At 52.2% G+C, this 21,590-nt stretch overlaps 10 protein-coding genes across 10 annotated transcripts; 4 read left to right on the forward strand and 6 right to left on the reverse strand.

Moving 5' to 3' along the window:
- Positions 1–79: 79 nt before the first annotated feature.
- BO87DRAFT_376224 (putative chromosome segregation protein (Pcs1)) lies at positions 80–2,106 on the reverse strand. Its single transcript, XM_025623244.1, has 3 exons — positions 1,123–2,106; positions 634–1,071; positions 80–581 (listed from the first exon to the last, which is right to left on the reverse strand). Exons 1-3 carry the CDS (start codon positions 2,018–2,020, stop codon positions 358–360), a joined length of 1,560 nt encoding a protein of 519 aa, XP_025480398.1. The 5' UTR covers positions 2,021–2,106; the 3' UTR covers positions 80–357.
- Positions 2,107–2,266: 160 nt separating this feature from the next.
- On the forward strand, positions 2,267–4,018 carry BO87DRAFT_333790 (protein-degrading AAA family ATPase MSP1). Its single transcript, XM_025620429.1, has 2 exons — positions 2,267–2,483; positions 2,540–4,018. Exons 1-2 carry the CDS (start codon positions 2,418–2,420, stop codon positions 3,719–3,721), a joined length of 1,248 nt encoding a protein of 415 aa, XP_025480399.1. The 5' UTR covers positions 2,267–2,417; the 3' UTR covers positions 3,722–4,018.
- Positions 4,019–5,001: 983 nt separating this feature from the next.
- Positions 5,002–7,099, forward strand: BO87DRAFT_376227 (putative LysM domain protein). The gene is made up of 2 exons (XM_025623245.1): positions 5,002–5,113; positions 5,177–7,099. The coding sequence occupies exons 1-2, from the start codon at positions 5,053–5,055 to the stop codon at positions 6,709–6,711; spliced, it is 1,596 nt and encodes a 531-aa protein (XP_025480400.1). The 5' UTR covers positions 5,002–5,052; the 3' UTR covers positions 6,712–7,099.
- A 717-nt stretch (positions 7,100–7,816) lies between these two features.
- Positions 7,817–10,113, forward strand: BO87DRAFT_358093 (putative triacylglycerol lipase (LipA); the record flags this gene model as incomplete). Its single annotated transcript, XM_025621444.1, has 9 exons — positions 7,817–8,364; positions 8,417–8,531; positions 8,588–8,706; positions 8,758–8,825; positions 8,885–8,975; positions 9,043–9,296; positions 9,365–9,654; positions 9,742–9,877; positions 9,958–10,113. 9 exons carry the CDS (start codon positions 7,817–7,819, stop codon positions 10,098–10,100), a joined length of 1,764 nt encoding a protein of 587 aa, XP_025480401.1. The 3' UTR covers positions 10,101–10,113.
- Positions 10,114–10,233: 120 nt separating this feature from the next.
- BO87DRAFT_376229 (FKBP-type peptidyl-prolyl cis-trans isomerase) lies at positions 10,234–11,308 on the reverse strand. Its single transcript, XM_025623246.1, has 5 exons — positions 10,975–11,308; positions 10,748–10,812; positions 10,593–10,653; positions 10,414–10,476; positions 10,234–10,332 (listed from the first exon to the last, which is right to left on the reverse strand). Exons 1-5 carry the CDS (start codon positions 11,100–11,102, stop codon positions 10,305–10,307), a joined length of 345 nt encoding a protein of 114 aa, XP_025480402.1. The 5' UTR covers positions 11,103–11,308; the 3' UTR covers positions 10,234–10,304.
- Positions 11,309–11,799: 491 nt separating this feature from the next.
- BO87DRAFT_358098 (histidinol-phosphatase) lies at positions 11,800–13,222 on the reverse strand. The gene is made up of 3 exons (XM_025621445.1): positions 13,044–13,222; positions 12,798–12,956; positions 11,800–12,730 (listed from the first exon to the last, which is right to left on the reverse strand). Exons 2-3 carry the CDS (start codon positions 12,954–12,956, stop codon positions 11,945–11,947), a joined length of 945 nt encoding a protein of 314 aa, XP_025480403.1. The 5' UTR covers positions 13,044–13,222; the 3' UTR covers positions 11,800–11,944.
- Positions 13,223–13,337: 115 nt separating this feature from the next.
- BO87DRAFT_376232 (holo-ACP synthase) lies at positions 13,338–14,108 on the reverse strand. The gene has a single exon (XM_025623247.1). The coding sequence runs from the start codon at positions 14,054–14,056 to the stop codon at positions 13,607–13,609; it is 450 nt and encodes a 149-aa protein (XP_025480404.1). The 5' UTR covers positions 14,057–14,108; the 3' UTR covers positions 13,338–13,606.
- Positions 14,109–14,372: 264 nt separating this feature from the next.
- BO87DRAFT_376233 (ATP19 family protein) lies at positions 14,373–15,121 on the reverse strand. The gene is made up of 3 exons (XM_025623248.1): positions 15,022–15,121; positions 14,762–14,886; positions 14,373–14,668 (listed from the first exon to the last, which is right to left on the reverse strand). The coding sequence occupies exons 1-3, from the start codon at positions 15,067–15,069 to the stop codon at positions 14,620–14,622; spliced, it is 222 nt and encodes a 73-aa protein (XP_025480405.1). The 5' UTR covers positions 15,070–15,121; the 3' UTR covers positions 14,373–14,619.
- An 878-nt stretch (positions 15,122–15,999) lies between these two features.
- BO87DRAFT_307626 (mitochondrial fission process 1 family protein) lies at positions 16,000–17,315 on the forward strand (the record flags this gene model as incomplete). The annotated part of the gene is made up of 3 exons (XM_025619399.1): positions 16,000–16,136; positions 16,327–16,873; positions 16,953–17,315. 3 exons carry the CDS (start codon positions 16,000–16,002, stop codon positions 17,313–17,315), a joined length of 1,047 nt encoding a protein of 348 aa, XP_025480406.1.
- A 1,058-nt stretch (positions 17,316–18,373) lies between these two features.
- BO87DRAFT_45630 (putative mucin family signaling protein Msb2) lies at positions 18,374–21,546 on the reverse strand. Its single transcript, XM_025628712.1, has one exon. The coding sequence runs from the start codon at positions 21,426–21,428 to the stop codon at positions 18,474–18,476; it is 2,955 nt and encodes a 984-aa protein (XP_025480407.1). The 5' UTR covers positions 21,429–21,546; the 3' UTR covers positions 18,374–18,473.
- Between the last annotated feature and the right edge of the window lie 44 nt (positions 21,547–21,590).

A 21,590-nucleotide genomic window follows, 5' to 3' on the forward strand; every position in this document is an offset into this window, starting at 1 on the left:
TCCTCGGGTGCAGTCCCTTACTTTATTTGGTGGTATACAATACACATAAGGAGATGGATTTACTTATGTAGTTATTGTGCGCGAGTTGATTCAATGTCTTCTGCCACTGAGAACCATCGTCTTCTGATCTTATAGCCGGATGAATACCATCACATTCCCGCCAAATCGGATAGTATTGGAAAAGTAGAACATAAGAAAAAGCATGGAATCGCTCCAGTGTCCCGGCGTCTGCTATGCGATAAGGGATATCTCCAAAAGACTCAACCCAGGTAATCAAAATTCTCAAAAAAGAAAGCCCAATCACAATGACTGTATAGATAAAATAATGGATTTGCACACGAATGACCCGCCAAGCGATCAGATGGCAGCAGTACTCCGCCGCTTGGTCAGCGCATCGATCACTCTGGTATAGAACTTCGATGCTTGTTGGCGAACAAATGTAATGTCGACAGTCAAGTACTCGGGAAGAACATCAACCAGCTCACGGTCTCTGTTCTCATCCAGCAGTGGGATATATTGAAACTCGGCAGATTCAAAGTTGGCCGACGATACGTGGGGCACAACCAGCTTGAAATGAAGGGCTGTACTCTGTTAGAAAACTGTATCAAGCCTCAGGATGCATGGTCAACTTACTTCCATTGCTACCAGTCTGGATACAATCATACAGATTGTCAGACGGTCGCTTCTTAACATCACGAATTATGAGGCCTGTGAGATCAGTGTACAAATCTTCCTTGAGCTGCGCAAATTGAGCTGCCTGCGCGGCTTCAGCAGTGACCGCAGCAGCATTCGCACGATTGGCACCGCTCTTGATTGCACTTCCAGGCATCTTGATGGCTGCATTCTCAAGGCTCGCAGCCGTGTTACGAGCTGCGGCAAGCTTGGTTTGCAAAGCCTTAACCTCAGTCTGTGCCGAGGAGAGCTGACTCGTCGCCTCCTCAGCTTGCGACTTCAACTGCGCTACTTCGGCATCCCGTTCCTTCAGCTGTCGTTGGAGCGACCGACTTTGCTGACCAAGTGCCTTCTGGGCCTCTAACTCTGCCTTCAATGATGCTATCAGGTTGTTCGAAGCTAGCAGCTATCAGCATATACGATGCCACGAAGGAATGCTGCAACACTCACCGTTGGTCATCGACTCGCACTGTTTTCGTAGTTTTTCCATGTTCGAGTTCGCTTCAACAATGCCAATCTCTTTAAGATTCCGATAGCGATTCTCAAGAGTATCGCATTTCTTCGTCAATTCACCAATCCGACGACGCAACTCGGGCTCCACATTGGCCTCGGCCGTTCCTCCTAGCCTTGACTTTGAGGGAGAGCTGTAGATGCCTCTCTGGGATTGTCGTTTTGTGGGAGAGCGTGACACGGACCGGGCTTCTATCGGCGCATCTTGAAGCAGAGTCTCGTCCACGACATCCGGGGCAGTGCTTTCATTATCTTGTGCGTCGTTGTTCTCCTCCACTTCGGGTTTCCGTTTTTGTCTCTTCGGTGGTTCTGGTCTGTCTTCAGGTTTGTCCAGCGATTTGCGTTGTCGGCCAGTTGATGGAGTGTACTCGAATCCACCATCTGTCTGAACCGAGTTCCTTGTAGCGGCATTTTTCCGGCCACGCGGGGCAGCTCTCGTAGACTTGGTGATCCTTGCTGGCTTTGCAACTTCCTGTGCATCGTCTGCTTCATCATTCGAGGCAGCAGTGCCTTCCGCCTCCTGATCGCCTGCTTCGTGTTCTGACTCCCTGACCTCAGCCTGCTCTTCCGATATGTCTTGCGTTGCTTGAACCGAGTTTCTGCTGCCCTTGGGTCTGCCCCTGCGGCCGCTCTTTCTCGTAGGTGCCTCTGAGGCTTGCAGAGGTGCCGTACTGGAATCGCGCCCGGCTTGTGTAAGGGGCTTCATCTCTGCAGATTTCGATCGAGGTCTTCCTCTCTGCTTCTTAGTAGGGCGTTCCCTTCCGGAGTCATTAGCTTGGATGGGATCCTCATCGCCGGCTGAACTGGACAGCGCAGCAGCGGCCTTCCGTTTGGGCATTGTGGGAACAGTATATATGGTCTATATAAAGCGATGAGATAAACTGAATATATAAAGACGGCGTGTCGTGAATTGTGGGGTGAATGGACGCGACGAGGGTCACACTGAGCTCCGCGCGCGAGCTCCTCCGCCGCCCGACCGCAAACAACAACACTGTGGCAGTGAAGCATGTGACGCCGTCGGCAAAGCCACGTCTCCGACCGCTCGGCGCCACACCTGCGCTCGCTGTCGCCGACGGCCGTCCGACCCCCATCGCATGCATCATTACAACTTTAATCGTTAATCTGCCGCTGCTGGACTCGGGGCATTCACTAACAGACGATAGCGTTGCGGATATATATATATTAGATCTTGGAGCATCTTAGCGATCGGACATTTGCTCCGCTATCCTGTCGTCATGGCTTCAGCGCGCGGTCCCCGATGGCAGCAGTTCTTGCAGGAATTGGTGATGGTTGCGGGCACCGTGAGTCCAAATGCTCTGGCAGATTCGTTTTACGACTAACTCGTCATCGCTATCAGTCGGCGTCTGCATACTTCCTCATCCGATATCTCCTATCCCGCCTTGACTTCGACCCGGAGTCTCAAAAGAAAGAAGAACAAAAACGCAAGTCGGCCGCCATCCTGCGGAAGCTTGATGGAGGAGACGAGTCAGATGAGGACTCACCGCGTCGCGGAGGAAAGGGCGGACGCCGGCCAAAGAGAGGGGATCTTGTCCTCAATCAATATGAACAGGCTATTGCTATGGACGTAGTCGCTCCAGATGACATCCCTGTATCATTCGAAGACATAGGAGGTTTGGACGATATCATCGAGGAGCTGAAGGAGTCCGTCATTTATCCGCTCACAATGCCCCATCTCTACGCTTCGACGTCATCGCTTCTTACTGCCCCATCTGGTGTCCTTCTCTACGGGCCGCCTGGATGCGGAAAGACCATGCTTGCGAAGGCGCTCGCCCATGAGAGTGGGGCATGTTTCATTAACCTACACATCTCTACTCTGACTGAGAAGTGGTACGGCGATTCCAACAAGCTGGTGAATGCCGTGTTCTCGCTTGCCAGGAAGTTGCAGCCCTCGATCGTTTTCATCGATGAGATTGATGCCGTGCTGGGCACTCGACGAAGCGGAGAGCACGAGGCCAGCGGTATGGTCAAGGCCGAGTTCATGACTCACTGGGACGGTCTTACTTCGGCGAACTCGATGGGCGAGCCGCAGCGAGTGGTTGTCCTCGGTGCCACTAATCGCATAGGCGATATCGACGAGGCCATCCTCCGGCGGATGCCTAAAAAGTTTCCTGTCGCTCTACCTCCTGCAGCACAGCGGCTTCGAATCCTCAGCCTGGTCCTGAAAGATACCAAGGTTGATCGGGATAACTTTGACCTCGATTATCTTGTCAAGGGAATGGCGGGTATGTCGGGTAGTGATATCAAGGAGGCTTGCCGGGATGCAGCCATGGTGCCGGTGCGCGAACTCATCCGCCAGAAAAAGGCGGCTGGACAACAAATGACGGCCGTTGATCCCAAAGAGGTCCGGGGTCTGCGTACAGAAGACTTCTTCTCGCGCGCCGGGGGTGTCCGGGTCATTCCCCCAGCTGCCCAGCTGGCGAACAAAGCCAACTCGGAGAAGGAATGGAGTACTGAGTCGGAGGCAGCGTCCGAAGCTGAAGCACGAACACCCGCGGAGATGGCGGAACCTCCCGAGTAGTTGCTATCAGCTTTCTTTCTTGAATAAGTATTGTATGACTTTGCAGATTATCACGCGTCCCTTTTGACTCAGTACTGCGTAAAGGGCAAGGCGTTGGGATTCTTGTTTGCTTTCTTTTTCATTGTGGATATACTATCGGGATTTAATGGCTGTGGTTTGTATGTGGCTTACGTCCTCCATTGGGGGTGTAGAGAGTCGATATACCCGCTGACGAGATCAGGATTATGAATTTCACCATCCAGCCTGTACTGTATAAAGTAGATAGGATCCAATTCAGAACCAACCAGCAAGATCATGAACTGGGTCTACGTGGCCAGTTAAATAAACCAAGTTTCAAGGCAACGCTGCCGATCCGTGGAGGTTGGTAATGCCATACGGTACTGTACATACTGTGTACTCTGGGCGTATCGGGACGCCACCGGCCGACGTCAAGAGAAACAAATTACGGCCCTCAGCGATGGACTTCAGGGCACCGCTTCAGCTGGGAAGGCATCTTGCCGATCAAAACCCATTGCCCACCAATTTCTTCTTCTTCTTTTCAATCGCTGCAGTTGCCCGCTGAATTATCCGCAAGCACCGAAAATCCCCGGTTGCTTTCTTTCACCTTGTTCCGACCAGAGCATGAGACAGCCACCCCGCCCTGCCGACGTCTGATCTGCCGACTTGAGTCGTCATCACAGGAGGCTAAACTCCATACTTCTTCCTCTTCCTTATCCCGCTCTTCCTCCCACACATCCTCCTCACCCCCAACCTCCCCCCCAATACCCGCCTCAGTTCGTGGTCATCCATCCCCTGGGTTCAGAGTTGGGCAATCCTGCGGCTGGAACACTTCCCCGGTTCATCTACTCGAAACACTGGTGATCCCGCCGCTCCCTAGACCCCCGTGCTAGCTCCGAGCTTCAGGACACGGATGCGATAACTACAGCGCCCGGATGACGAATGGTCTGTCGTAGAGACCTCCGATGGCAAATTGTGCCTGGGCGATCTCACACACAACACTGAGCTTCTGCCGGTGACCTGACGACTCCCGCCCCTCCTTAAATCTATCTTATCGCCTCCCCTAGTCGCCAGGGATGAGTTCCAACGGCGGCTTTGCAGACCTCTTCAGCCTTGGGACCGCGAGCACGACAAATACCGGCCGAAGATCCACCTCGACCATTCGATCGCGCAACCGCCGTCTGATCTCGTTCACAGAGGATGATGTCGACGAGAATGGCAAACAAATGCAGTCCTCCGGGTTGTCGTCGATGCTATCCCCCGATAACTCCGCTGTTCGCTCCCGCGGTGCTACACCATCCCCTAACCCGTCCCGCGGAGTGTCCCCCATACCCATGAGACATCCCTCTCGAGCAACCGAAGCTGCCAATCGTAGCAAGGGAAACAGCTCCTTAGGTGGGTTCTGCCGTGAGGAGGAAAGTGGAATGATGTTTGCTGAGTCGTCGCGAGCCGCTGTAGACTTCTTTGATGCATCATGGACATCGCTTCAAAGTTTAGCCTCGTCGGTACTAGGGAGCGATATTGCACGACCGGCCACCACCAACGGAAGTACTAGGACGCATGTGAGGAAACCCTCCCGTCCAGATCCTTATATGAGGCCCCCTGCACGGACGTCGACACCAGCAACCTGGGGTCCCTCTGCCCCGTCTACGCCGGAAATTGGAAGCGGAACCCAGGAAGAGAGACAGGCACTAGTGCAGGCAAAGAAAAGGGAAGCCCTATTATTAGCAGACACGGGCCCGGCTTGGAGTACAACCCCCCGACACAAACGGCGGGATTCCAGCGATCGGACGGGTCATTCGAATATTGATCCTGACCTCGACGAGGATGCCTTAGCTTATATACATCATGTACAGTCCACAGATACCATTACCGGTGTTACGATACGATATGGATGCCAGCCCGCGGTATTCCGAAAGGCCAACGGCTTCTGGCCTAGCGATAGCATTCAAGGCCGAAAAACGGTCCTTCTGCCGGTTGATTCGTGCTCGGTCAAAGGACGGCCCATCCGGCCTAGAATGGGAGAGGACCTTCTAGGAGATGGTCGCCAGGAAGGCGAATCTTTGGAGGATATGAACGGCAGCTCAATAGCACCAACTCCATCGTCTACGTCTGCCGAGGGGGGAACATCTGCGTCTCCTGCGGCAGAGATTGAAGGTGACCGAATATGGAGGCACGAGTCGTGGGTACATATCGAGGGCTTTCCTGCGCCGGTTGAAATTGGCCGCGTCCCCCGCAGAGCATTGGGGTTCTTCCCACGAACACGGCGGAAATCGGTTTCGTATTCGGACTCGGTGTCGTCTCCATTATCTGGACGAGGCACAACCGCTCCCTCATCGCCTTCGCCAATCGAATCGGGATTTGCTCAGCCAGTCATTCCCAAATGGAGTCGCCCGCACGCCGATTCGTCTGCGTCACGTACCTCTTCCAAAGGCAAGCCGGGCATTCGCCATCAACGCCAACGCAGCAACATCCAATTGTCGGGACCTGGCGTCGGCACTCTCGACCATGATTCGAATGCACCGGGCCCCGCCATGGACGGACTTAGCAAATTCTTTGCACAGCATATGCCGAATCTTGCGCCCGTGGCTCGCCCACCGAATTTCGAAAGCTCGTCGGAAAGTGTGTCGACGGCGGCCGCGAACACACCAACCAGCCTGGACAACCTTGGCGGAGCAGTCGAGTCATGGGTCAGGAAAATGACGACTCGAGCCAAGGCCAGCTTGAATGAACTGCAGCAGACGCCTGGCCCGGTAACCCATGACCCCGCACAGGCCATTGGACGACGCGGCAACGGCGATCTCATCGAGTTGAACGACGGGATGGAGTCTCGCAGCTCGTCGAATGCGATCTCCGAGCCTCGGTGGAGACCCGATTTGCTACGGTCGGGATCAAGTCTTCACGAAGGAACAGCGTTGCGGGGACGTTTCCTCAGCCCTTCACCTGGGACGAGCCGGACTCGTTCTGGAGGGGACAGGGCGAAAGATGATTGATGGGCAAATACGCTCCCGAGCGCGCCATCTCCGTGGCTCGAAGCTTGCTCCTTGATTTGTTGTTTCATAATACTTATTTTTGCTCTTTCGCCCGAGTGCAGTGGTGGCTGCATGTCGGGCAGGTATTTAACTTGGGCGATACCAACTACACGTGCACTTGAAGCATAGCACGGCGCGACGGGGATGCGTCGTCTTATGACTATAATTGATGTGGCCGACTGACTGTTTGGTGTTAGGGATCTTGTGCTAGTCTTGGTTTTCTGTATTTAGAAGAGAGTGCCGGTGGCATTGTGATTGATATAACCTAGAGCAATGCATGTCTCCATTCGCATCCTCATCGGCCATCCCTATGCCCTGATGGTGCTGACGGGTGAGATGTGGTGATAGCGAGAATAATATTCTGTGTATAGTCTGTCTATCCTCCTTGTGCACTGCAAGTCAGCCGATCATGATCATCCTCACTCAACCCTCCACTTTTGATCTTTATCCGAGACAAACTACACCCATCTCAATTTCAGCCCGAGTCCAAATCGTCCACAAATTCCCCACAGCCAGGGTACCAACCAGGGTCTATTTTCCGCCGGAGAAACTAGCACTTAGCTCCTCACTAGGTCAGCTCATCGCGTCTTGGCTCCTCATCACCAACTTTCCACCTATAATCTGCATCGACATGCTGCAAAGCCACGACTGCTGCTGGCAGCTGCATGCACCCCAACATTAACCCCGCAAGATACATCCATCCCTGAGTCAATCAAGCTTGATTGTCTGTTACTCCTTCGGAGATACTAACCATGAGCAGTCAGATTATCATCCCAGATGACATCAATCCCACTGGTATACAATCCCATCCTGCTCTATACAATAGGACGCCCCACGTCCATGTAAGAAACAGACTAGCTTTGCTCGGCGTTAATCAATTATGATTGCGAGTTTCACTTCCTTATTCATGTACTATTATTTTTCATCTCTCGGAGAATTAATTCAGCTGCTCATTGCCACCCCTAGGTCTCTAATAAAGGTCAGCATTACTCGTCTCGTAGCTAGCTGGCTGGCTACCTCCCCCTCCAGTGACTGAGTCGATTGTCAGGCCAGCAAAGTAGCAGCCATGGCGAGCGCACTCCTCTGGCTCTCCCTGCTAGGTAGTAGCGCCCTATCTTCCGCTCTAGACACCAGTAATACCCCTACCATTAAGAGAGCAGACACAGGCAGCAACAACAACACCTCCTCCTCCTCAATCCCAACCGCCACTCTCAACAACACCGTCTTCGTCGGCCGTTCCCTGCCCGAATTCGAGCAAGAGCTGTTCCTAGGTATCAAGTTCGCAGACGAGCCCGTGCGATTCACCCCCTCGACGTTGAAGACTGCCTATCGCGCCAACGACAGCGACAACGGGGTATACGATGCTTCCTCAGCATCAGGGCTGCAGACTTCCTCGGGGACAGTGCTGTACAACGCCACCGAGTATGGATATGATTGTCCCGGGTATGGATCCGACGAGACAGAGCTGGCGGAGGAGGGATATGCGCGGTTCGACGAGAACTGTATGAATCTGAATGTCATTCGGCCCAAGAGGGACAATGAGGATGAGTTGTTGCCGGTTATGATTTGGATCTTTGGTGGAGGTTGGGTGCAGGGTGCGACTGCTGATCCTAGGTATGATCTATATTTCGTGCTTGTTGTGTGATTAATGCTGATGATGGGCAAGGTATAATATGAGTTACATCGTTCGCCAGGGTGCGTTGAACGATAAACCCGTCTTGGGCGTCTCGATCAATTACCGTGTGGCTGCGTTTGGATTCCTTGACTCTGTTGAGGTCATGGTGCGCTACTACCATCACCCTTAAGTATATGAGTCCAGCTGACATGACATCTGTAGGAATCTGGCAACACGAACCTAGGACTGCGTGACCAGCGCGTCGCCATGCATTGGGTTAAGCAGAATATCAAGGCGTTCGGTGGTGACCCGGACAAGATTACCATCTGGGGAGAATCAGCGTGAGTATACCCATGTTCCATATAGACAGCGCATCTAACATCCATGAATAGTGGCGCCTACAGCGTCGGAGCCCACCTCGTCACCAACGACGGCGACAACGAGGGTCTATTCCGAGCCGGTAAGCACCCTCACCATCCTCCCATATACTATCTCATCTGCTAACCAACATACTACTAGCCATCATGGAATCCGGCAACGCCGTCGGACCCCCATACAACGGCACAGACTGGTACCAGCCGATGTACGACCAGATCGTGAACGCGACCAAGTATGCCCCCATCCCCTGAGACAACACCCATAGCCCGAATATCAGCGATTATACTAAATAAATCCAGCTGCACCACCTCGTCCAACACCCTCCAATGCCTCCGCGAAGTCCCCTTCTCCACCTTCTACACGGCCGCCAACCTCGGCCTGGAATGGTTCGCCACCATCGACGGCACCTTCATCAAAGAATACCCTCAAATCAGCTACACGGAGGGCCGCTTCGCCAAAGTCCCCATCCTCCACGGGACTAACACCGACGAGGGCGTCAGTTTCGGTACATCAGGCGTGAACACTGATGCTGAAGCTATTCAGCAGTTGACAGGTGAGGCCTCTCCAATCTCCAAGATATACCTAGTAGTATGATACTGATATGGAATGATGATGGTATAGCATCCAAACGCTGGGTCCTAAACGAAACCCAAGCCACGACCCTCCTCTCCCACTACCCCAACATCTCCGCCCTCGGCTGTCCCTACGGATGGGGCAACACGACGTGGCCGAAACTCGGATATGAGTATAAACGCTACGAGTCGATGGCGGGTGATCTATGCATGGTTGCTCCGAGGAGATTGCTCTCCCAGAAGATGAAGGAGTATGAGCAGCAGCAGGTATTTGCGTATCGGTGGGATGTGGCTGCGTTGAATGATTCGAGTACTATTGGGGTGGCGCATTTTGCGGAGGTAATACTATCCCTTGCCTCCGTTTCCCCCCTTAAATTGATTTCATATGGTTTGGCGACTGATGATGGTGTGTGTTGGGATGTATAGATTCCATTTGTGTTCGCCAACCCCGTGCAGAATATCACTCCGTTGGGAAGTGATCCATCGAGATTGGAATTGGGTAATTTGGCCGCGAGGATGTGGACGGCTTTTGTGTCGGATTTGGATCCGAATGGACATGGTGGTATGCTTCCCTTTTTACTCCCCTCTCCTTCGTATATGTCCTTCGTGGTAAGGTAGAGTTGATACTGACAATGGTGACAGTCTCCGGTATCCCCACCTGGCCGAAATACAACCTCTCTGATCCTCAGGACTTTGTGTTCCGGGTACCAAGGAATGAGAGTTACGTGGAGAAGGATACGTTCCGGACGGAGGGGATTGATTATATTAATACGATTGTACGGTGAGCAGAGTATTATCAGCATGTATATAGGGTAGATACTACTATATCAGGGATTAGAACTACATTGATAATAATCCATTCTCGACTGATCGATTGTATTGATCTAGTAAGTCAAATGTAAAATCGACAAAAAGCCGCCGTTTTTATCCATTTATTTGATTGATTGCAACCCTGCTACACTATATGAATGAATAATAATATAGCGGGTTTAGTTGATGCCGAGCAGCTCAACCTCGCTATATGAGATATCAGTATTCCTTTCTTCAATGACAATGGGGAAAAATGATAAGAGGGTAGGTAGATAGAAGGTGACTTACAAAACGAGAGTCGAGTTAGCGGGGATCAAGCCAGGGAAACCCCGAGAGCCGTAGCCGTAGTCACTGTACAGAATATATTAGAAAAGACCTCATATTACTGACTTTTGCGTATAAATGTCCAATCCGGGGGATAGAAAAATCCCAAGAGAGAGAGAGAGAAAAAGAGGGAGGAAACTCACGGAGAAATAGTCAGGATGGCCTTCTCGCCAACGCTCATCTGGGGGACGGCCTCATCCCAGCCTGGATTGATTCATGAATTAGTTGATCATTTCTCAATAATAATAATAATAATAATAATAATAATAAAGGGCATAGATAGAGGCGATGAACTTACCCTTGATAAGACCACCAACACCGATCTGGGTCTTGAAGGGACCGCGACCACGGGAGCTGTCGAACCTGTTGATTTCATCAAATTAGTATGATGTCAGAACACAGCTATACTGTAAAGTATAGCCAGCCACACTGCTATAATATATAATATGAAGGGATGGATCAAAGAGGTGGGAAAGAGAGAGAGAGAGAGAGAGAGAGAGAAGGGGAAAAGGTAGAAAAACGTACTGCTTGCCCATGTTGTTAGGCTGAGACTCATCATACAGACAACCAGTGTAGTGCATGGAGATCTGTTGACCGGGCTTGGGGAACTGCTGGCCGTTGCCAGGGGAGATGATGGTCTTGGTGACACCCATTGTGATAATTGTGTATTTTCAGATCATGAAATTTGATGGAGAGAGGAGGGGGAAATAGAGAAGAAGAAAAGGTGAAGCAGAAATGATGGAAAACGAAGAAGAATCGGGCCAAGTGGGGGGCGGGGGGTCAGTTGGTTGATTTATACTTTGGATTTTATTTCAGGGCGAGACCAATTTCTACTGAAATTGATTACTTTGGGTTGGCGGTGTATCATTTACTGCTACTACTGCTAATATTATTATTACTACTTTACAAGAAGAGGGGAGGAGGGGGGCAAAAAAAGGATAAGGTTTGATATATTGGGGGAAAGAAAGGGCATGCGATGATGATTGACTGATGATGATGGAAGATTCGCGCCGCCTGTGTGGGTTCGCTTGGCGCGGAAAACTCCAGTTAAGTTACGTTACTACTTCCCTACTTATTAATTGCCTTCTCGCTGTGGCCTCATTGCCCCCCGTCTGCAGGTCTGCAGCTAAAAAGTGCTGTCCCAAATGGAAGTGCTACTTGGATAGTACTGGCTGCCGCCTGTGCCGCCTGTTTTATTTATTATTTTTCTACTTGTCTACTGCTTGATTTGATTGTCTGCTCTACTAGTTAGTATTGTACTTAGCTGGCTGGCTGGCCGCTCATCGACCACTACTTCACCAGTAATTAATCCATCAACATCATCAATCATCCACGTTTATTTCTTCCCGTGTGATATCTCAGATGGGGAAAAGCCAAAAAAACACTAAATCTAACCAACTGTCAATGCATGCAACCCCAATCCCCATGCATGTGATGCATCCTGTCAACTCCCCTCCCCTCATATTATTCCTGACTTCGTGGCTCTGCTCCATCCTTACCCCCAAAACGACATCTTCTTCACCTCCTCCAACGACACCTCCTTGATCTGCGTCCTCGGAAACCGTGCATCAACGGGCTCATCATCATCATCACCACCACCACCCTCCCCCAATCCCAGATAATGCAGCTTTGACACACCCACCTGCTCCAAGAACGGCACCACGCGATGGAAATTCAGCCCAACCTGCTCCAATCCATGACTATCATCCGACAGACAAAACCTGCCCCCGCGAGCCAGAAATTCCTGACAAATCTCCCCATTCGGATACGGCTCCTTCATGCCCTTCCTCAACGCTGCCGAATTCACCTCCAACAATCCCCCGTATCCCGCCACGTAGTCCAAATTCCGTAGAATCTTCTCCCAGACCCGAGGATACTGCTGAAAGCTCCGATCGGGATCATCACTCTTCAACCGGATCAGATCAAAATGCCCTACTACTACCGGCTTCACTTGCTTCAGCATATCCAACTGCTCGTCAAAGTATGCCTCGAAGAGCAACTCGTCTGTCCCGCCGGCTAGCGTACGCGCTTTCTCGTACAGTGGTCGGTCATAGTCAATAGGGACGGTCAGCGTATGGTGCACGGAACCCATGAAGAACTCGAAGGGGTGCCGCGATAGAGACTCCTCGATTAGCTGTCGCGAGCCCGGCCGGATCCAGTCGATCTCGAACCCGATGAGGATGTTGATTTGATCGGCGTATTTGGATCGGAGGCGCGTGGCTTCGGCGAAGTAGGCTGCTTCGTTGGCTACGTGGCTGGATTCGGTGTCGCCGGCTTCGATCTGGGTTGGTTAGTTAATTAAATGGCTATAGGGTACGATAAGCCGGTGTTTCTAAGATAGAGAGTACCTCTTCTGGGTAGAAATCTTCTTCATGGCGGGGCATGTGTTCAGTCAGGCAGAAGGTGTGGAATTTCTTGGAGATGGCCAGCTGGATGATTTCTTCCAGGTTGTCTTTGGCGTGACCAGGGCAGAATTGCCCGGAGTGGCTGTGATGAGAGAAGGGCATCTGGTGAGATATATCAGTAGGTGAAGTAGACTTAGAGGGTAGATGTTGTGATTGAAGTCGTGATATGATGCGATGAGTATCACTTACCGCGGCCGGTTACCCCGCGATGGAGGGGTTGCTGTTGTTGTTGCTGGTATATAAGGGAAAGCAAGCCGGAGCTCGTGAGTGTCAGGCTGATTATAACTGGTCAGCCACTGACAAACTCGCTTAAACGTGAACCTGAACTAGGAGGTGGTGAAGAGGACCGTGTGAAGAAGCAGGAGTTGTTGCGGCGAGTCAATCTAGACGAATGTTCTACTCGACCGGCAGCTCCGCCAGCATCTCCGATTCCAGATACGAGATGACGATCACGCTGTCTACAGAATATATTCCAATATTTATGCGACTTATTATGCATCCATTACTATTGTACTCTAGTATACTTCTATTGACACAAAGCTAGCCAGCTAGCTCTCCCACATGCCCCCTCCTACCAAGCAGGCCAATTTTCACACTTCCATCCAACTATTACCCCATCACAGCTATAGCCACGATTCAACCGTCTCAGCATCACATTGAACTGTTCGAATCCAGTCCCCGTCTAGTATCTTCCCTATATCCTCCGCATGAAAACCCTCATGAAGACCCATATACTCCTAGAAGGATAAATCTCACCCCGCCGCCACCACCATAGCAACCACATACTCCCCATCATGCGATATGGACAACTTCCCTACCCTCCCAGCCTCATCCCCATCTCCATCTAAATACACTACCTCCGGCCTTCCCCCCTCCTCCCCCACCGTAACCACCACATCCTTCCAGCTAATATGCGCCGCGCCACGGGGCGCCGCTTTCCGCGCTGCCTCTTTGGCCGCGAACCGGCCCGCGAGCCACCGCGTCATGTCGGGGGATATACTTATGCTAGGAGTAGTTGGCAATTGGGAGGGTATTGGAGGGAGGGAGAAGCGGGTGCGAAAGTCTTGTTGTTCGCGGGCGTGGAGAATGCGGTGCGTGAAACGGGTGAGGTAGTTGGGGCGGGCGAGGAGGCGGGTTATTCGCGGGAGGTGGACGATGTCGGTGCCGATGTTGAGGGCGAAGGGGAAGGGGGTTGGTTTCATGGTGGTTGTGTTCGTTGGGTGGGTTGGTGGGAGTGGTCAAGTTGTGGGTTGGTTGGTTGGGATGTTATTGTGAAAGGTTGGATATGGTCAGGTGACTGGTTGGCTGTGTGACTGGTAGGTATTGAGTAATTGGTGGGTGTGGTTACTACAGGCACATATTGTAAGAATCTATAAACCAGGTAGTCATCGTAGTGGCCAGTCGTGTTTATTCCCAGCCAGTACTGGATACTCTCTTGGTTGTAGTGATCTGCTGGCTGTTACACGCATGCTGCTTACTTCTACACCGATATGCACCTCGCTGTAAAGATTTTACCAGTTCCAGACACGGCAAAGTTGGAGAACAAACGTTCACGGTGTATACTCTATATGTACAGATTCACACCTCCCGTGGGACCGCTAAACCGTCCCAGCAGGCAAGATTTCAAGGATACACACTGCCCGAGCCCGGCAGGGTAGAATCCAGACCACCCTGACCAACGACCCATTCGGTCATGGATATCATGCATCGAGCATCTTCAATTAGGTTGTTTGTCCTCGACCGATTCCCGTATTAAAGCGGTATTCTAATGGTCTTTCTTCTTCTCGTCTCCGTTCACTTGTTTCAAGAAGTCCCTGTAATAATCATTAGCTTGCGTTCCAGCACCCCAACCAGATCATGTAGTCTAGATTGCAGATATGTCCATCTGTCACAAAGGTGAAACGTACTGGATGAAGGTCTCCTCATCCTTGGAGGAAGCCTGAATGGGAGGGGTGGCAGGCTTGGGCTGGCCACCACCACGGGTAGCGAGACCAACACCGCCGAAGAGAGCACCGAGAACGCTCATGGCGAGCTATAAAGAGTCAAGTAGTCAGTGTGAGAGTTCCCAGGCAGCTGGCAGGGTATGCCATCGGCCGATGTTATGACCTCGGCAGAGATTGGTCCCGGGACAGGGGAGGGTTGCAACGGGGCGGCAACAGAGACGTACAACGTGGGAGCCGACCTGCTTGCCGGCGATCTGGTAGTAGACGACCATGATGACGGATTGGAGGAGAGAGTTCAATGGAGAACGGTCAGGTCAGAGCGGCGGATGTAGCGGTGCAATGCGAGGTCCAACGGGAATCAGTCGTTGGACGGCAGCGATGGAAGTTGCGGCTATGGTCCTTGCCTGTTTGGGACTGGCGTGCATGCTGAGTCAGAGATGAGTCAGGCACAACTCAAAGTGGTTTGACTGAGTCATTTATGACTCAGCACAAGTGTCACGCGAGCTAGCTTGCATTTCACGTGATGTCCCGAAAGTGCCCGACACGTGAGGGTCCCGGGAAGACATCACGGGATATGATGGCATGATTAGAGATGCCCTGAAAAGAAACGAAGAGTTGCGGTATCACAACACCTGCAGATGCAAATACAAAAGCTACAGCCAACGTCTGACCACCGAGTACTCTGTACACCGTAGAGGCTAACTTACCCACCAACCTGCTAAACTATCATAGTATGTGGCGGTGTCATCACAGCTCTCTCCACTAAACTTAGTTATAGTAGTAAAGCTCCCCCCATCCGAACCTCGGGGGAAGTGAAATCATCCCTGGACGAGACATGGAGAATTCCCCCGGCTATGAGCTGAGAGCTCCTGCTGGTCGGTTACTGCTGGCGGTTATTCTTGCAGCGAATCGCCGGTGCTATAAGATGCTGCCAGTCCATGGTTTCTTTCGGCCCTGGATTTGCTGGAGCTCCTGTTGACTTTCTTGCTGTCTGGATTTGAAGTCACCATCTCTTGCTTCTTCTTCTCCCCCCTTGATCTACTACTTACTACTAATCTCCATTCCTCGCCTCAAACTCCCTTCCACATTTTTTCCAGTCTGCTAGAAATTCATTCCTTCTTCTCTCTTCCCTTTCTCATCACCTCTCATCCAAGCGTTGCTCATTAATCCAACCCATCGCATTTTATCCCATCATCCTCATCATGTTCTGGGGAAAGCATCACGACGACACGCCCGAAACGGCCCAACAACCGCCCATTCCTCGCAAGAAGCTCCCTTCGCATTTGCAAAAACTAGCCGACAACGACGACAGTTTTTATGATGACATTTATTCCTCATAGTAAGTGTGACACTTTCTCTTTCCCAACTTTAGTGTCGATGTGTCGGGAGGAAAGAAAGGCACTCTTTCCATCTCTGCGTTGTCTCCCCGCATTTTCCGATCCCCGCAAGAAACCACCAAAAAAGCAACTCTCTCGCCCACACCACCATCCCCAACTTAACCATTATTAACCAAATAATTCTTACTACAGCTCCGTAGACTCCACCGAAACCCCCTACCGCTACGCCGGATACGCCAACCGACTCCGCACCGTCTTACTCTCCGCGCACCGCTACGTCGCCTATACCTCCGACATAGGCGAATCCTTTCGCCCCGTGGCGCACCCCTGGCTAGTGCGATCCGCCTACGGCATTTCCTGGACCTATCTAATCGGCGATGTCGCCCACGAAGGCTACAAAGCCTACCTCCGCAATCGCCGCGCCCTAGCGCCTCCCTGCGAGGCCTACAAAGATGCCAGCGACCTCACCCACGAGCAAGTCGCCAAGGGCATGGTAACCGGCAACATCGCCGGTTCCCTAACAGGCGGCAGCAGCAGCAGCGATACGCTGATGCCATGGCCCACGACTCACGTTCCCCTGGCTGAGGACTACCGCACCGTCATGGCCCAGCGCGCCGTGTTCCAGGGTATCGCCAGTATGGGTCTTCCGGCCTTTACCATCCACTCGGTGGTCAAGTACTCTGGGCGCATGCTGAAGAATTCCCGGAGTGTCTTTTTCCGTACTTGGGCGCCTATCGGGGTGAGTTTGTCCGGCTATCATATACTAATCCCGTAATAGAATTACTCCGCTAACACATGCAAATTACTACTATTACTAGCTCGGTCTCTCCGTCGTGCCTTTTCTCCCCTACCTATTCGACAAGCCCGTCGAAGAGGCCGTCGAATGGGCCTTCCATACCGGACTCCGTGCTTATGCCGGTGAAGATGCCGTCCGTCCGTTGCCTCAAGCCGTGAGGACGCCTCATGACGAGGAGACTTCTCTGAGCCACTTCCTTAAGGTCCAGGCTGAGAAGAATAACGGCGAGGTCATGGGCTACGACGCTAATGTCTCCTGGGAGAAGTATAAGGAGGAACGCCGTCGAGCGAAGGAGCAGCGCATGCAGGAGCGTGAGCAGCGCGGCGAGAGGGGCCCGTTGGCGTTGTTGGGTTTCGGGTCGAATTCGAAAGAGAAGAATGAGTGATTGAGTGATTGATTGATCCCTTCCTACACTTTCGTCCCAGTATCTCTTCATTTTAACTCTTCTTTTTCTCTTGCCCGGGGTTTTCTTATGTCATTGGCGATGGATGGATGGACGAAATGGTTCTTCTGACTTTCTTATCATTCGCCCTCTCTCCGCTGCATTCTTGTACTGTACATAATAATTGTCTCTTAGCGTTTTTCTGCTCTCCTTTCAGCCAAACATCATCAGTCATCATCATTACCACGAACCACATCATTCAAGGACCAGATCAAACACATTACCTGCTACTCATCGGTCCTCCGCATTTGCCTATCAACAGAAACAATCCCTACCAAGGTACCTGTTCAAAATACCTTCACACATCAAACCATCAGAGAACTACATCCTACATCTCTACAAAAGAATCAACCACATTTGAACATTTTCATTCAGCCCAACCCAACCTAGTCAGATTTAATCCAATCAGTTGAGCTAAGCTAAATAGCTAGCTTTGCATGCTTGCATTTCGATCTACTTGAAAAATAAGAAAAGAGAAATATACATCTGTACACATAGCGAGATAAAAAAGAACGGACAAAGAGGTAGAAAACAAAACGCGGGGTAGGAGAGTATAGCACGGCGTTCACTCGTCACAGCAGATACCTACCACCCAATCATTAAGAAAAGCGTAGGGGAGGGGGTGAGTTCAGTCAGGAGGAATAGGTAGTAGATCCATGCCTGAGGGAAGACGGATGGTCATAGGGAGAGGATGGAAGGAAAATATAAAAAATGGGATATGAAGAAGAGTCAAAAAGTGATTGCGGTGGCAGGTCTTTTTCTCTGTCACCATAAGGAGAGTAAGAATGGTATGGATGAAAAAGGTAGTGGAAAATGGCACAAAACGTGTGGGGAATAAGAAGAGGAGAAAAGAAAAAGGATATAATCAAACAAATGCCAGGGAAATGAGGACGCGATGGCATATCAAGATAAAATGTGAATACAGTTGGGAACAAATGGCAACATCAACAACGCTTGGTATGTATTCCACACAGATTAGGGGCCCAACGCCCCCAACAACCTCTCTAGAGCGTTGCGTCATGGCTTCGGCTTATATTTTGGCCCTGTCTAGTATTGAACAAAGTACACGATCCATGGTTTATAGGAGAAATACTGATGGGCTTAGTTCCAGCCGAGCGAGTTCTCGGCCATCACCGGCGCGCTGATCATCTGGGTGCGGCCAGTGCCCCGGCTGTTCTGGCTGTTGCGGGAGAGACGGCCACCTGCGCCGAAGACGGACCCAGCGCCGCGGCCTTCGCTCATCTGGTCGACGCTCGAGGGGGAGCGCTGGTGCAACTGGCGCTTCTTCCGGTACCGACGCGCAACCCAGAACATACCAGCACCATATGCTGCAGCACCGGCCACAGCACCACATCCGATACCAACGGCACTAGCCTTGGTGGTTCCAGATGAGCTGGTACCAGCATCGCTTTGGTCGTAGCCACCGTCACTGCCATCGCCGTTGCTGCTGCTGCTACCCGATCCACCGCTGTTGGACGAGCTGCCACTGGAAGAACCCGAGTCGCCCACCAGAAGAGGGATGGAAGGGTCGATCATGGCCATCAATGTCTTGACCGTCTCGTTGGGCTGCTCGTAGAGCCTCGAAATGGGGTTGTGGAGCATCTTCCTCAGGGTGTCAACGTCATCCGAAGGGATGTACATCAGCGCAACGGTAGCAATGTAGCCAGTGCTTGCCGAGTTGTCGTAGGGTTGGAGGTCGTACATGACCACGTCAGAGTCATTGAGCTGCAACGCGTAGCCCATACCCTCGGGAACATACATGAAGATCTGGGAGGAAGACAAGGGCGTTGTGGCCACAAAGCTCCAGCGCAGTTTGCCATTGAATCCGATTTGGACCAAGGTATCGTTGGCCGGCTGCTCGGGAAGACCACCAGAAGGAGAGATCGATCCAGGAAGCTGAGCAGCAGCAGTGCTGGTACTTGAATGGGTAGCTGTTCCCGTGCTCAGTGACGTAGTAGTCGTGGGCTCAACCACGAGAATGCTTGACGGCAGGTAGTTGTCAGAATCGGAGGTGGTCGTGGTCGGTTTGGGGGCTACAGTCGTCTCAGCGGCCGAGGTGGTCGTCGTGGTGGGTTGTGCGATAGGCGTGGGCGTTTCCTTGCTGGTAGTGGACGGGGCATAGGAAGGCGTCGCAGATACCAGACCCGATGACTCCTTGGTGGAAGTGATTAAGGGGATCGAAGAGGCAGGGCCAGAAATGGAGGTAAACTTGGATGCAGAGCTGGTGCCAATGGCAGAGCCTGAAACGGATCCAGAAGCAGATCCCGACACAGATCCAGATGCAGAGCCAGAAGCCGATGTAGGAATAACACCTGCAGATCCCGAAACGGATCCAGACGCCGACGTAGGGAACAGTCCTGCAGATCCAGATACAGATCCAGACACCGATGTAGGAATAACGCCTGCAGATCCAGAGGCGGATCCAGAAGCCAATGAAGATGCTGATTCAGAAGTGGTTCCGAAAAGACCCGTCGAGGCAGATCCTGAGACGGAAGCAGAAGCAGATTCAGTCGAAGTGGGCATGATGACAATGCCACCACTGATGATAGGAGTCGAGGCTCCCGCTGAGGAGCTCTGGGTTCCGCTGGAAGCCCCGGGAATAAGAGCCGTCGAAGTGGCCGAGATACCCAGACTAATAGCCGAAGGTTCCAAGGAAGCGCCTGAGGATGTGCCAAGTAGGGCAGAAACAATATTGACCGATCCAGAAGATGAGGCAGGCGTAACCACAGGAACACTAACGGAGATGGTAGGGAGGCTCAGAGGGAAAGCACTGGAGTCGGCAGACTCGCTTGCACTCTTGCTAGTAGCAGAGGCAGATCCGCTGGAAGTGGTGGTAGTAGGGAAGAGGTCCGAGAGGAAGCCGAGGACACCTCCTGACGATGAGGGGGTGGAAGAAGAAGAGGTCACATCTTCAGATGCAGACGGGATGAGGCTCGAGGACGCTGACCCAGTAGTCTGAGAGGCTGCGCCTGACGAGGTGGCCTGAACAGATGTAACCTGACTCGAGGAGCTCTGGGTTGAAGACTCGGACTTCGAAGTAGACTCAGCCAGAGGGACTTGAGCGGAAGAACTCTGGGCAGATGCGCTCTGGCTAGTGATAAGTTGACTCGAAGTCTCTGCCTTCGAGCTAGGAGTGGCAGATTCCGATTGCGAAGCCTCGGCCGAAGACTCCGTAGTGGAAGCAGGGGTCGAGGATGCTGGGCTGGAAGAGCTCTGAGTGGTGGAATCCTTAGCCGTAGAGCTCTCCGAAGTCGTCGAGCTATCGCTTGTAGAACTCTTGCTTGAGGTGACATCTACAATGACGCCAGCAGAGCTTGAAGCGGGAGCGGGGGTTGCAGAGCTGGACTCGGCTGGCGATGCGGTAGGACTGGCCGTGGAGGTTGCGCTGGTGCTGGTAGAGGACCCCAAGATACTTGAAATGAAGCTCTCCCAGGAGTCAGCCAACGAACTCTGGCTAGATGTAGTAGCTGCTGCTGCTGCCGCTGCGGCCGACGAAGAAGCTGTCTCTGCCGTCGTTGCTGCTGCTGACGAAGAAGCTGCCTCTGGTTTCGCTGACGATTCAGACGCGGAAGTGTGCTTCTCGGATTCGGATGTAGACTTCTGCTTTTCCGAGTCACTGGTAGTTGAATCCTTGTCGGACGTAGTCGCGCTCGCCGTCGAAGTAGCAGCAGCTGCCGCCGGGGTACTCTCTGCACGCTCAAGGGTAGAGCTAGTTGTCGTTGAAGCACCGGGAACGTTGGGTGCCGTGCCCACAATAGTATGCGTAACACCATTGGCATCCACGGAAATGGTTACAGGAACAACGATAACAGCAGGTGAAGGGTCAACGATCGGGCTTGTTTGTTCATTGTCCGAGGTGGGCGCTGAATCATGCGTACTCGTTTCGGACCTGGTTGTCAATTCGACAGGCGTAACGGGCTGGGAGGAACCAGGAACGGCGGAGCTAACCTCACGCGCTCCCAAGTCCCGGATCTGTCCTGCCTCCCGGGCTGCGACGAGCTCGAGGCCGCCCAAGGACAGGAACGCGGCCAACAACGAAGTCGTGGGCGCAATCATATTGATTCGAATGGTTGGGTAACAATAGCAGGCGATAAAGAGTGGTCAGGTGGTCGAAACGACCGTAACAATGCTGAAATGAATGGACAGAGCGAAGGCTCAGATGGGAACCTCCAAAACCAAATATCCCAAGGCACGGAGTATTCAAACGTCAAGGATCCA

This window comes from Aspergillus neoniger, assembly GCF_003184625.1.
Source record: "Aspergillus neoniger CBS 115656 unplaced genomic scaffold BO87scaffold_14, whole genome shotgun sequence".
NCBI classification, from domain to species: domain Eukaryota; kingdom Fungi; phylum Ascomycota; class Eurotiomycetes; order Eurotiales; family Aspergillaceae; genus Aspergillus; species Aspergillus neoniger.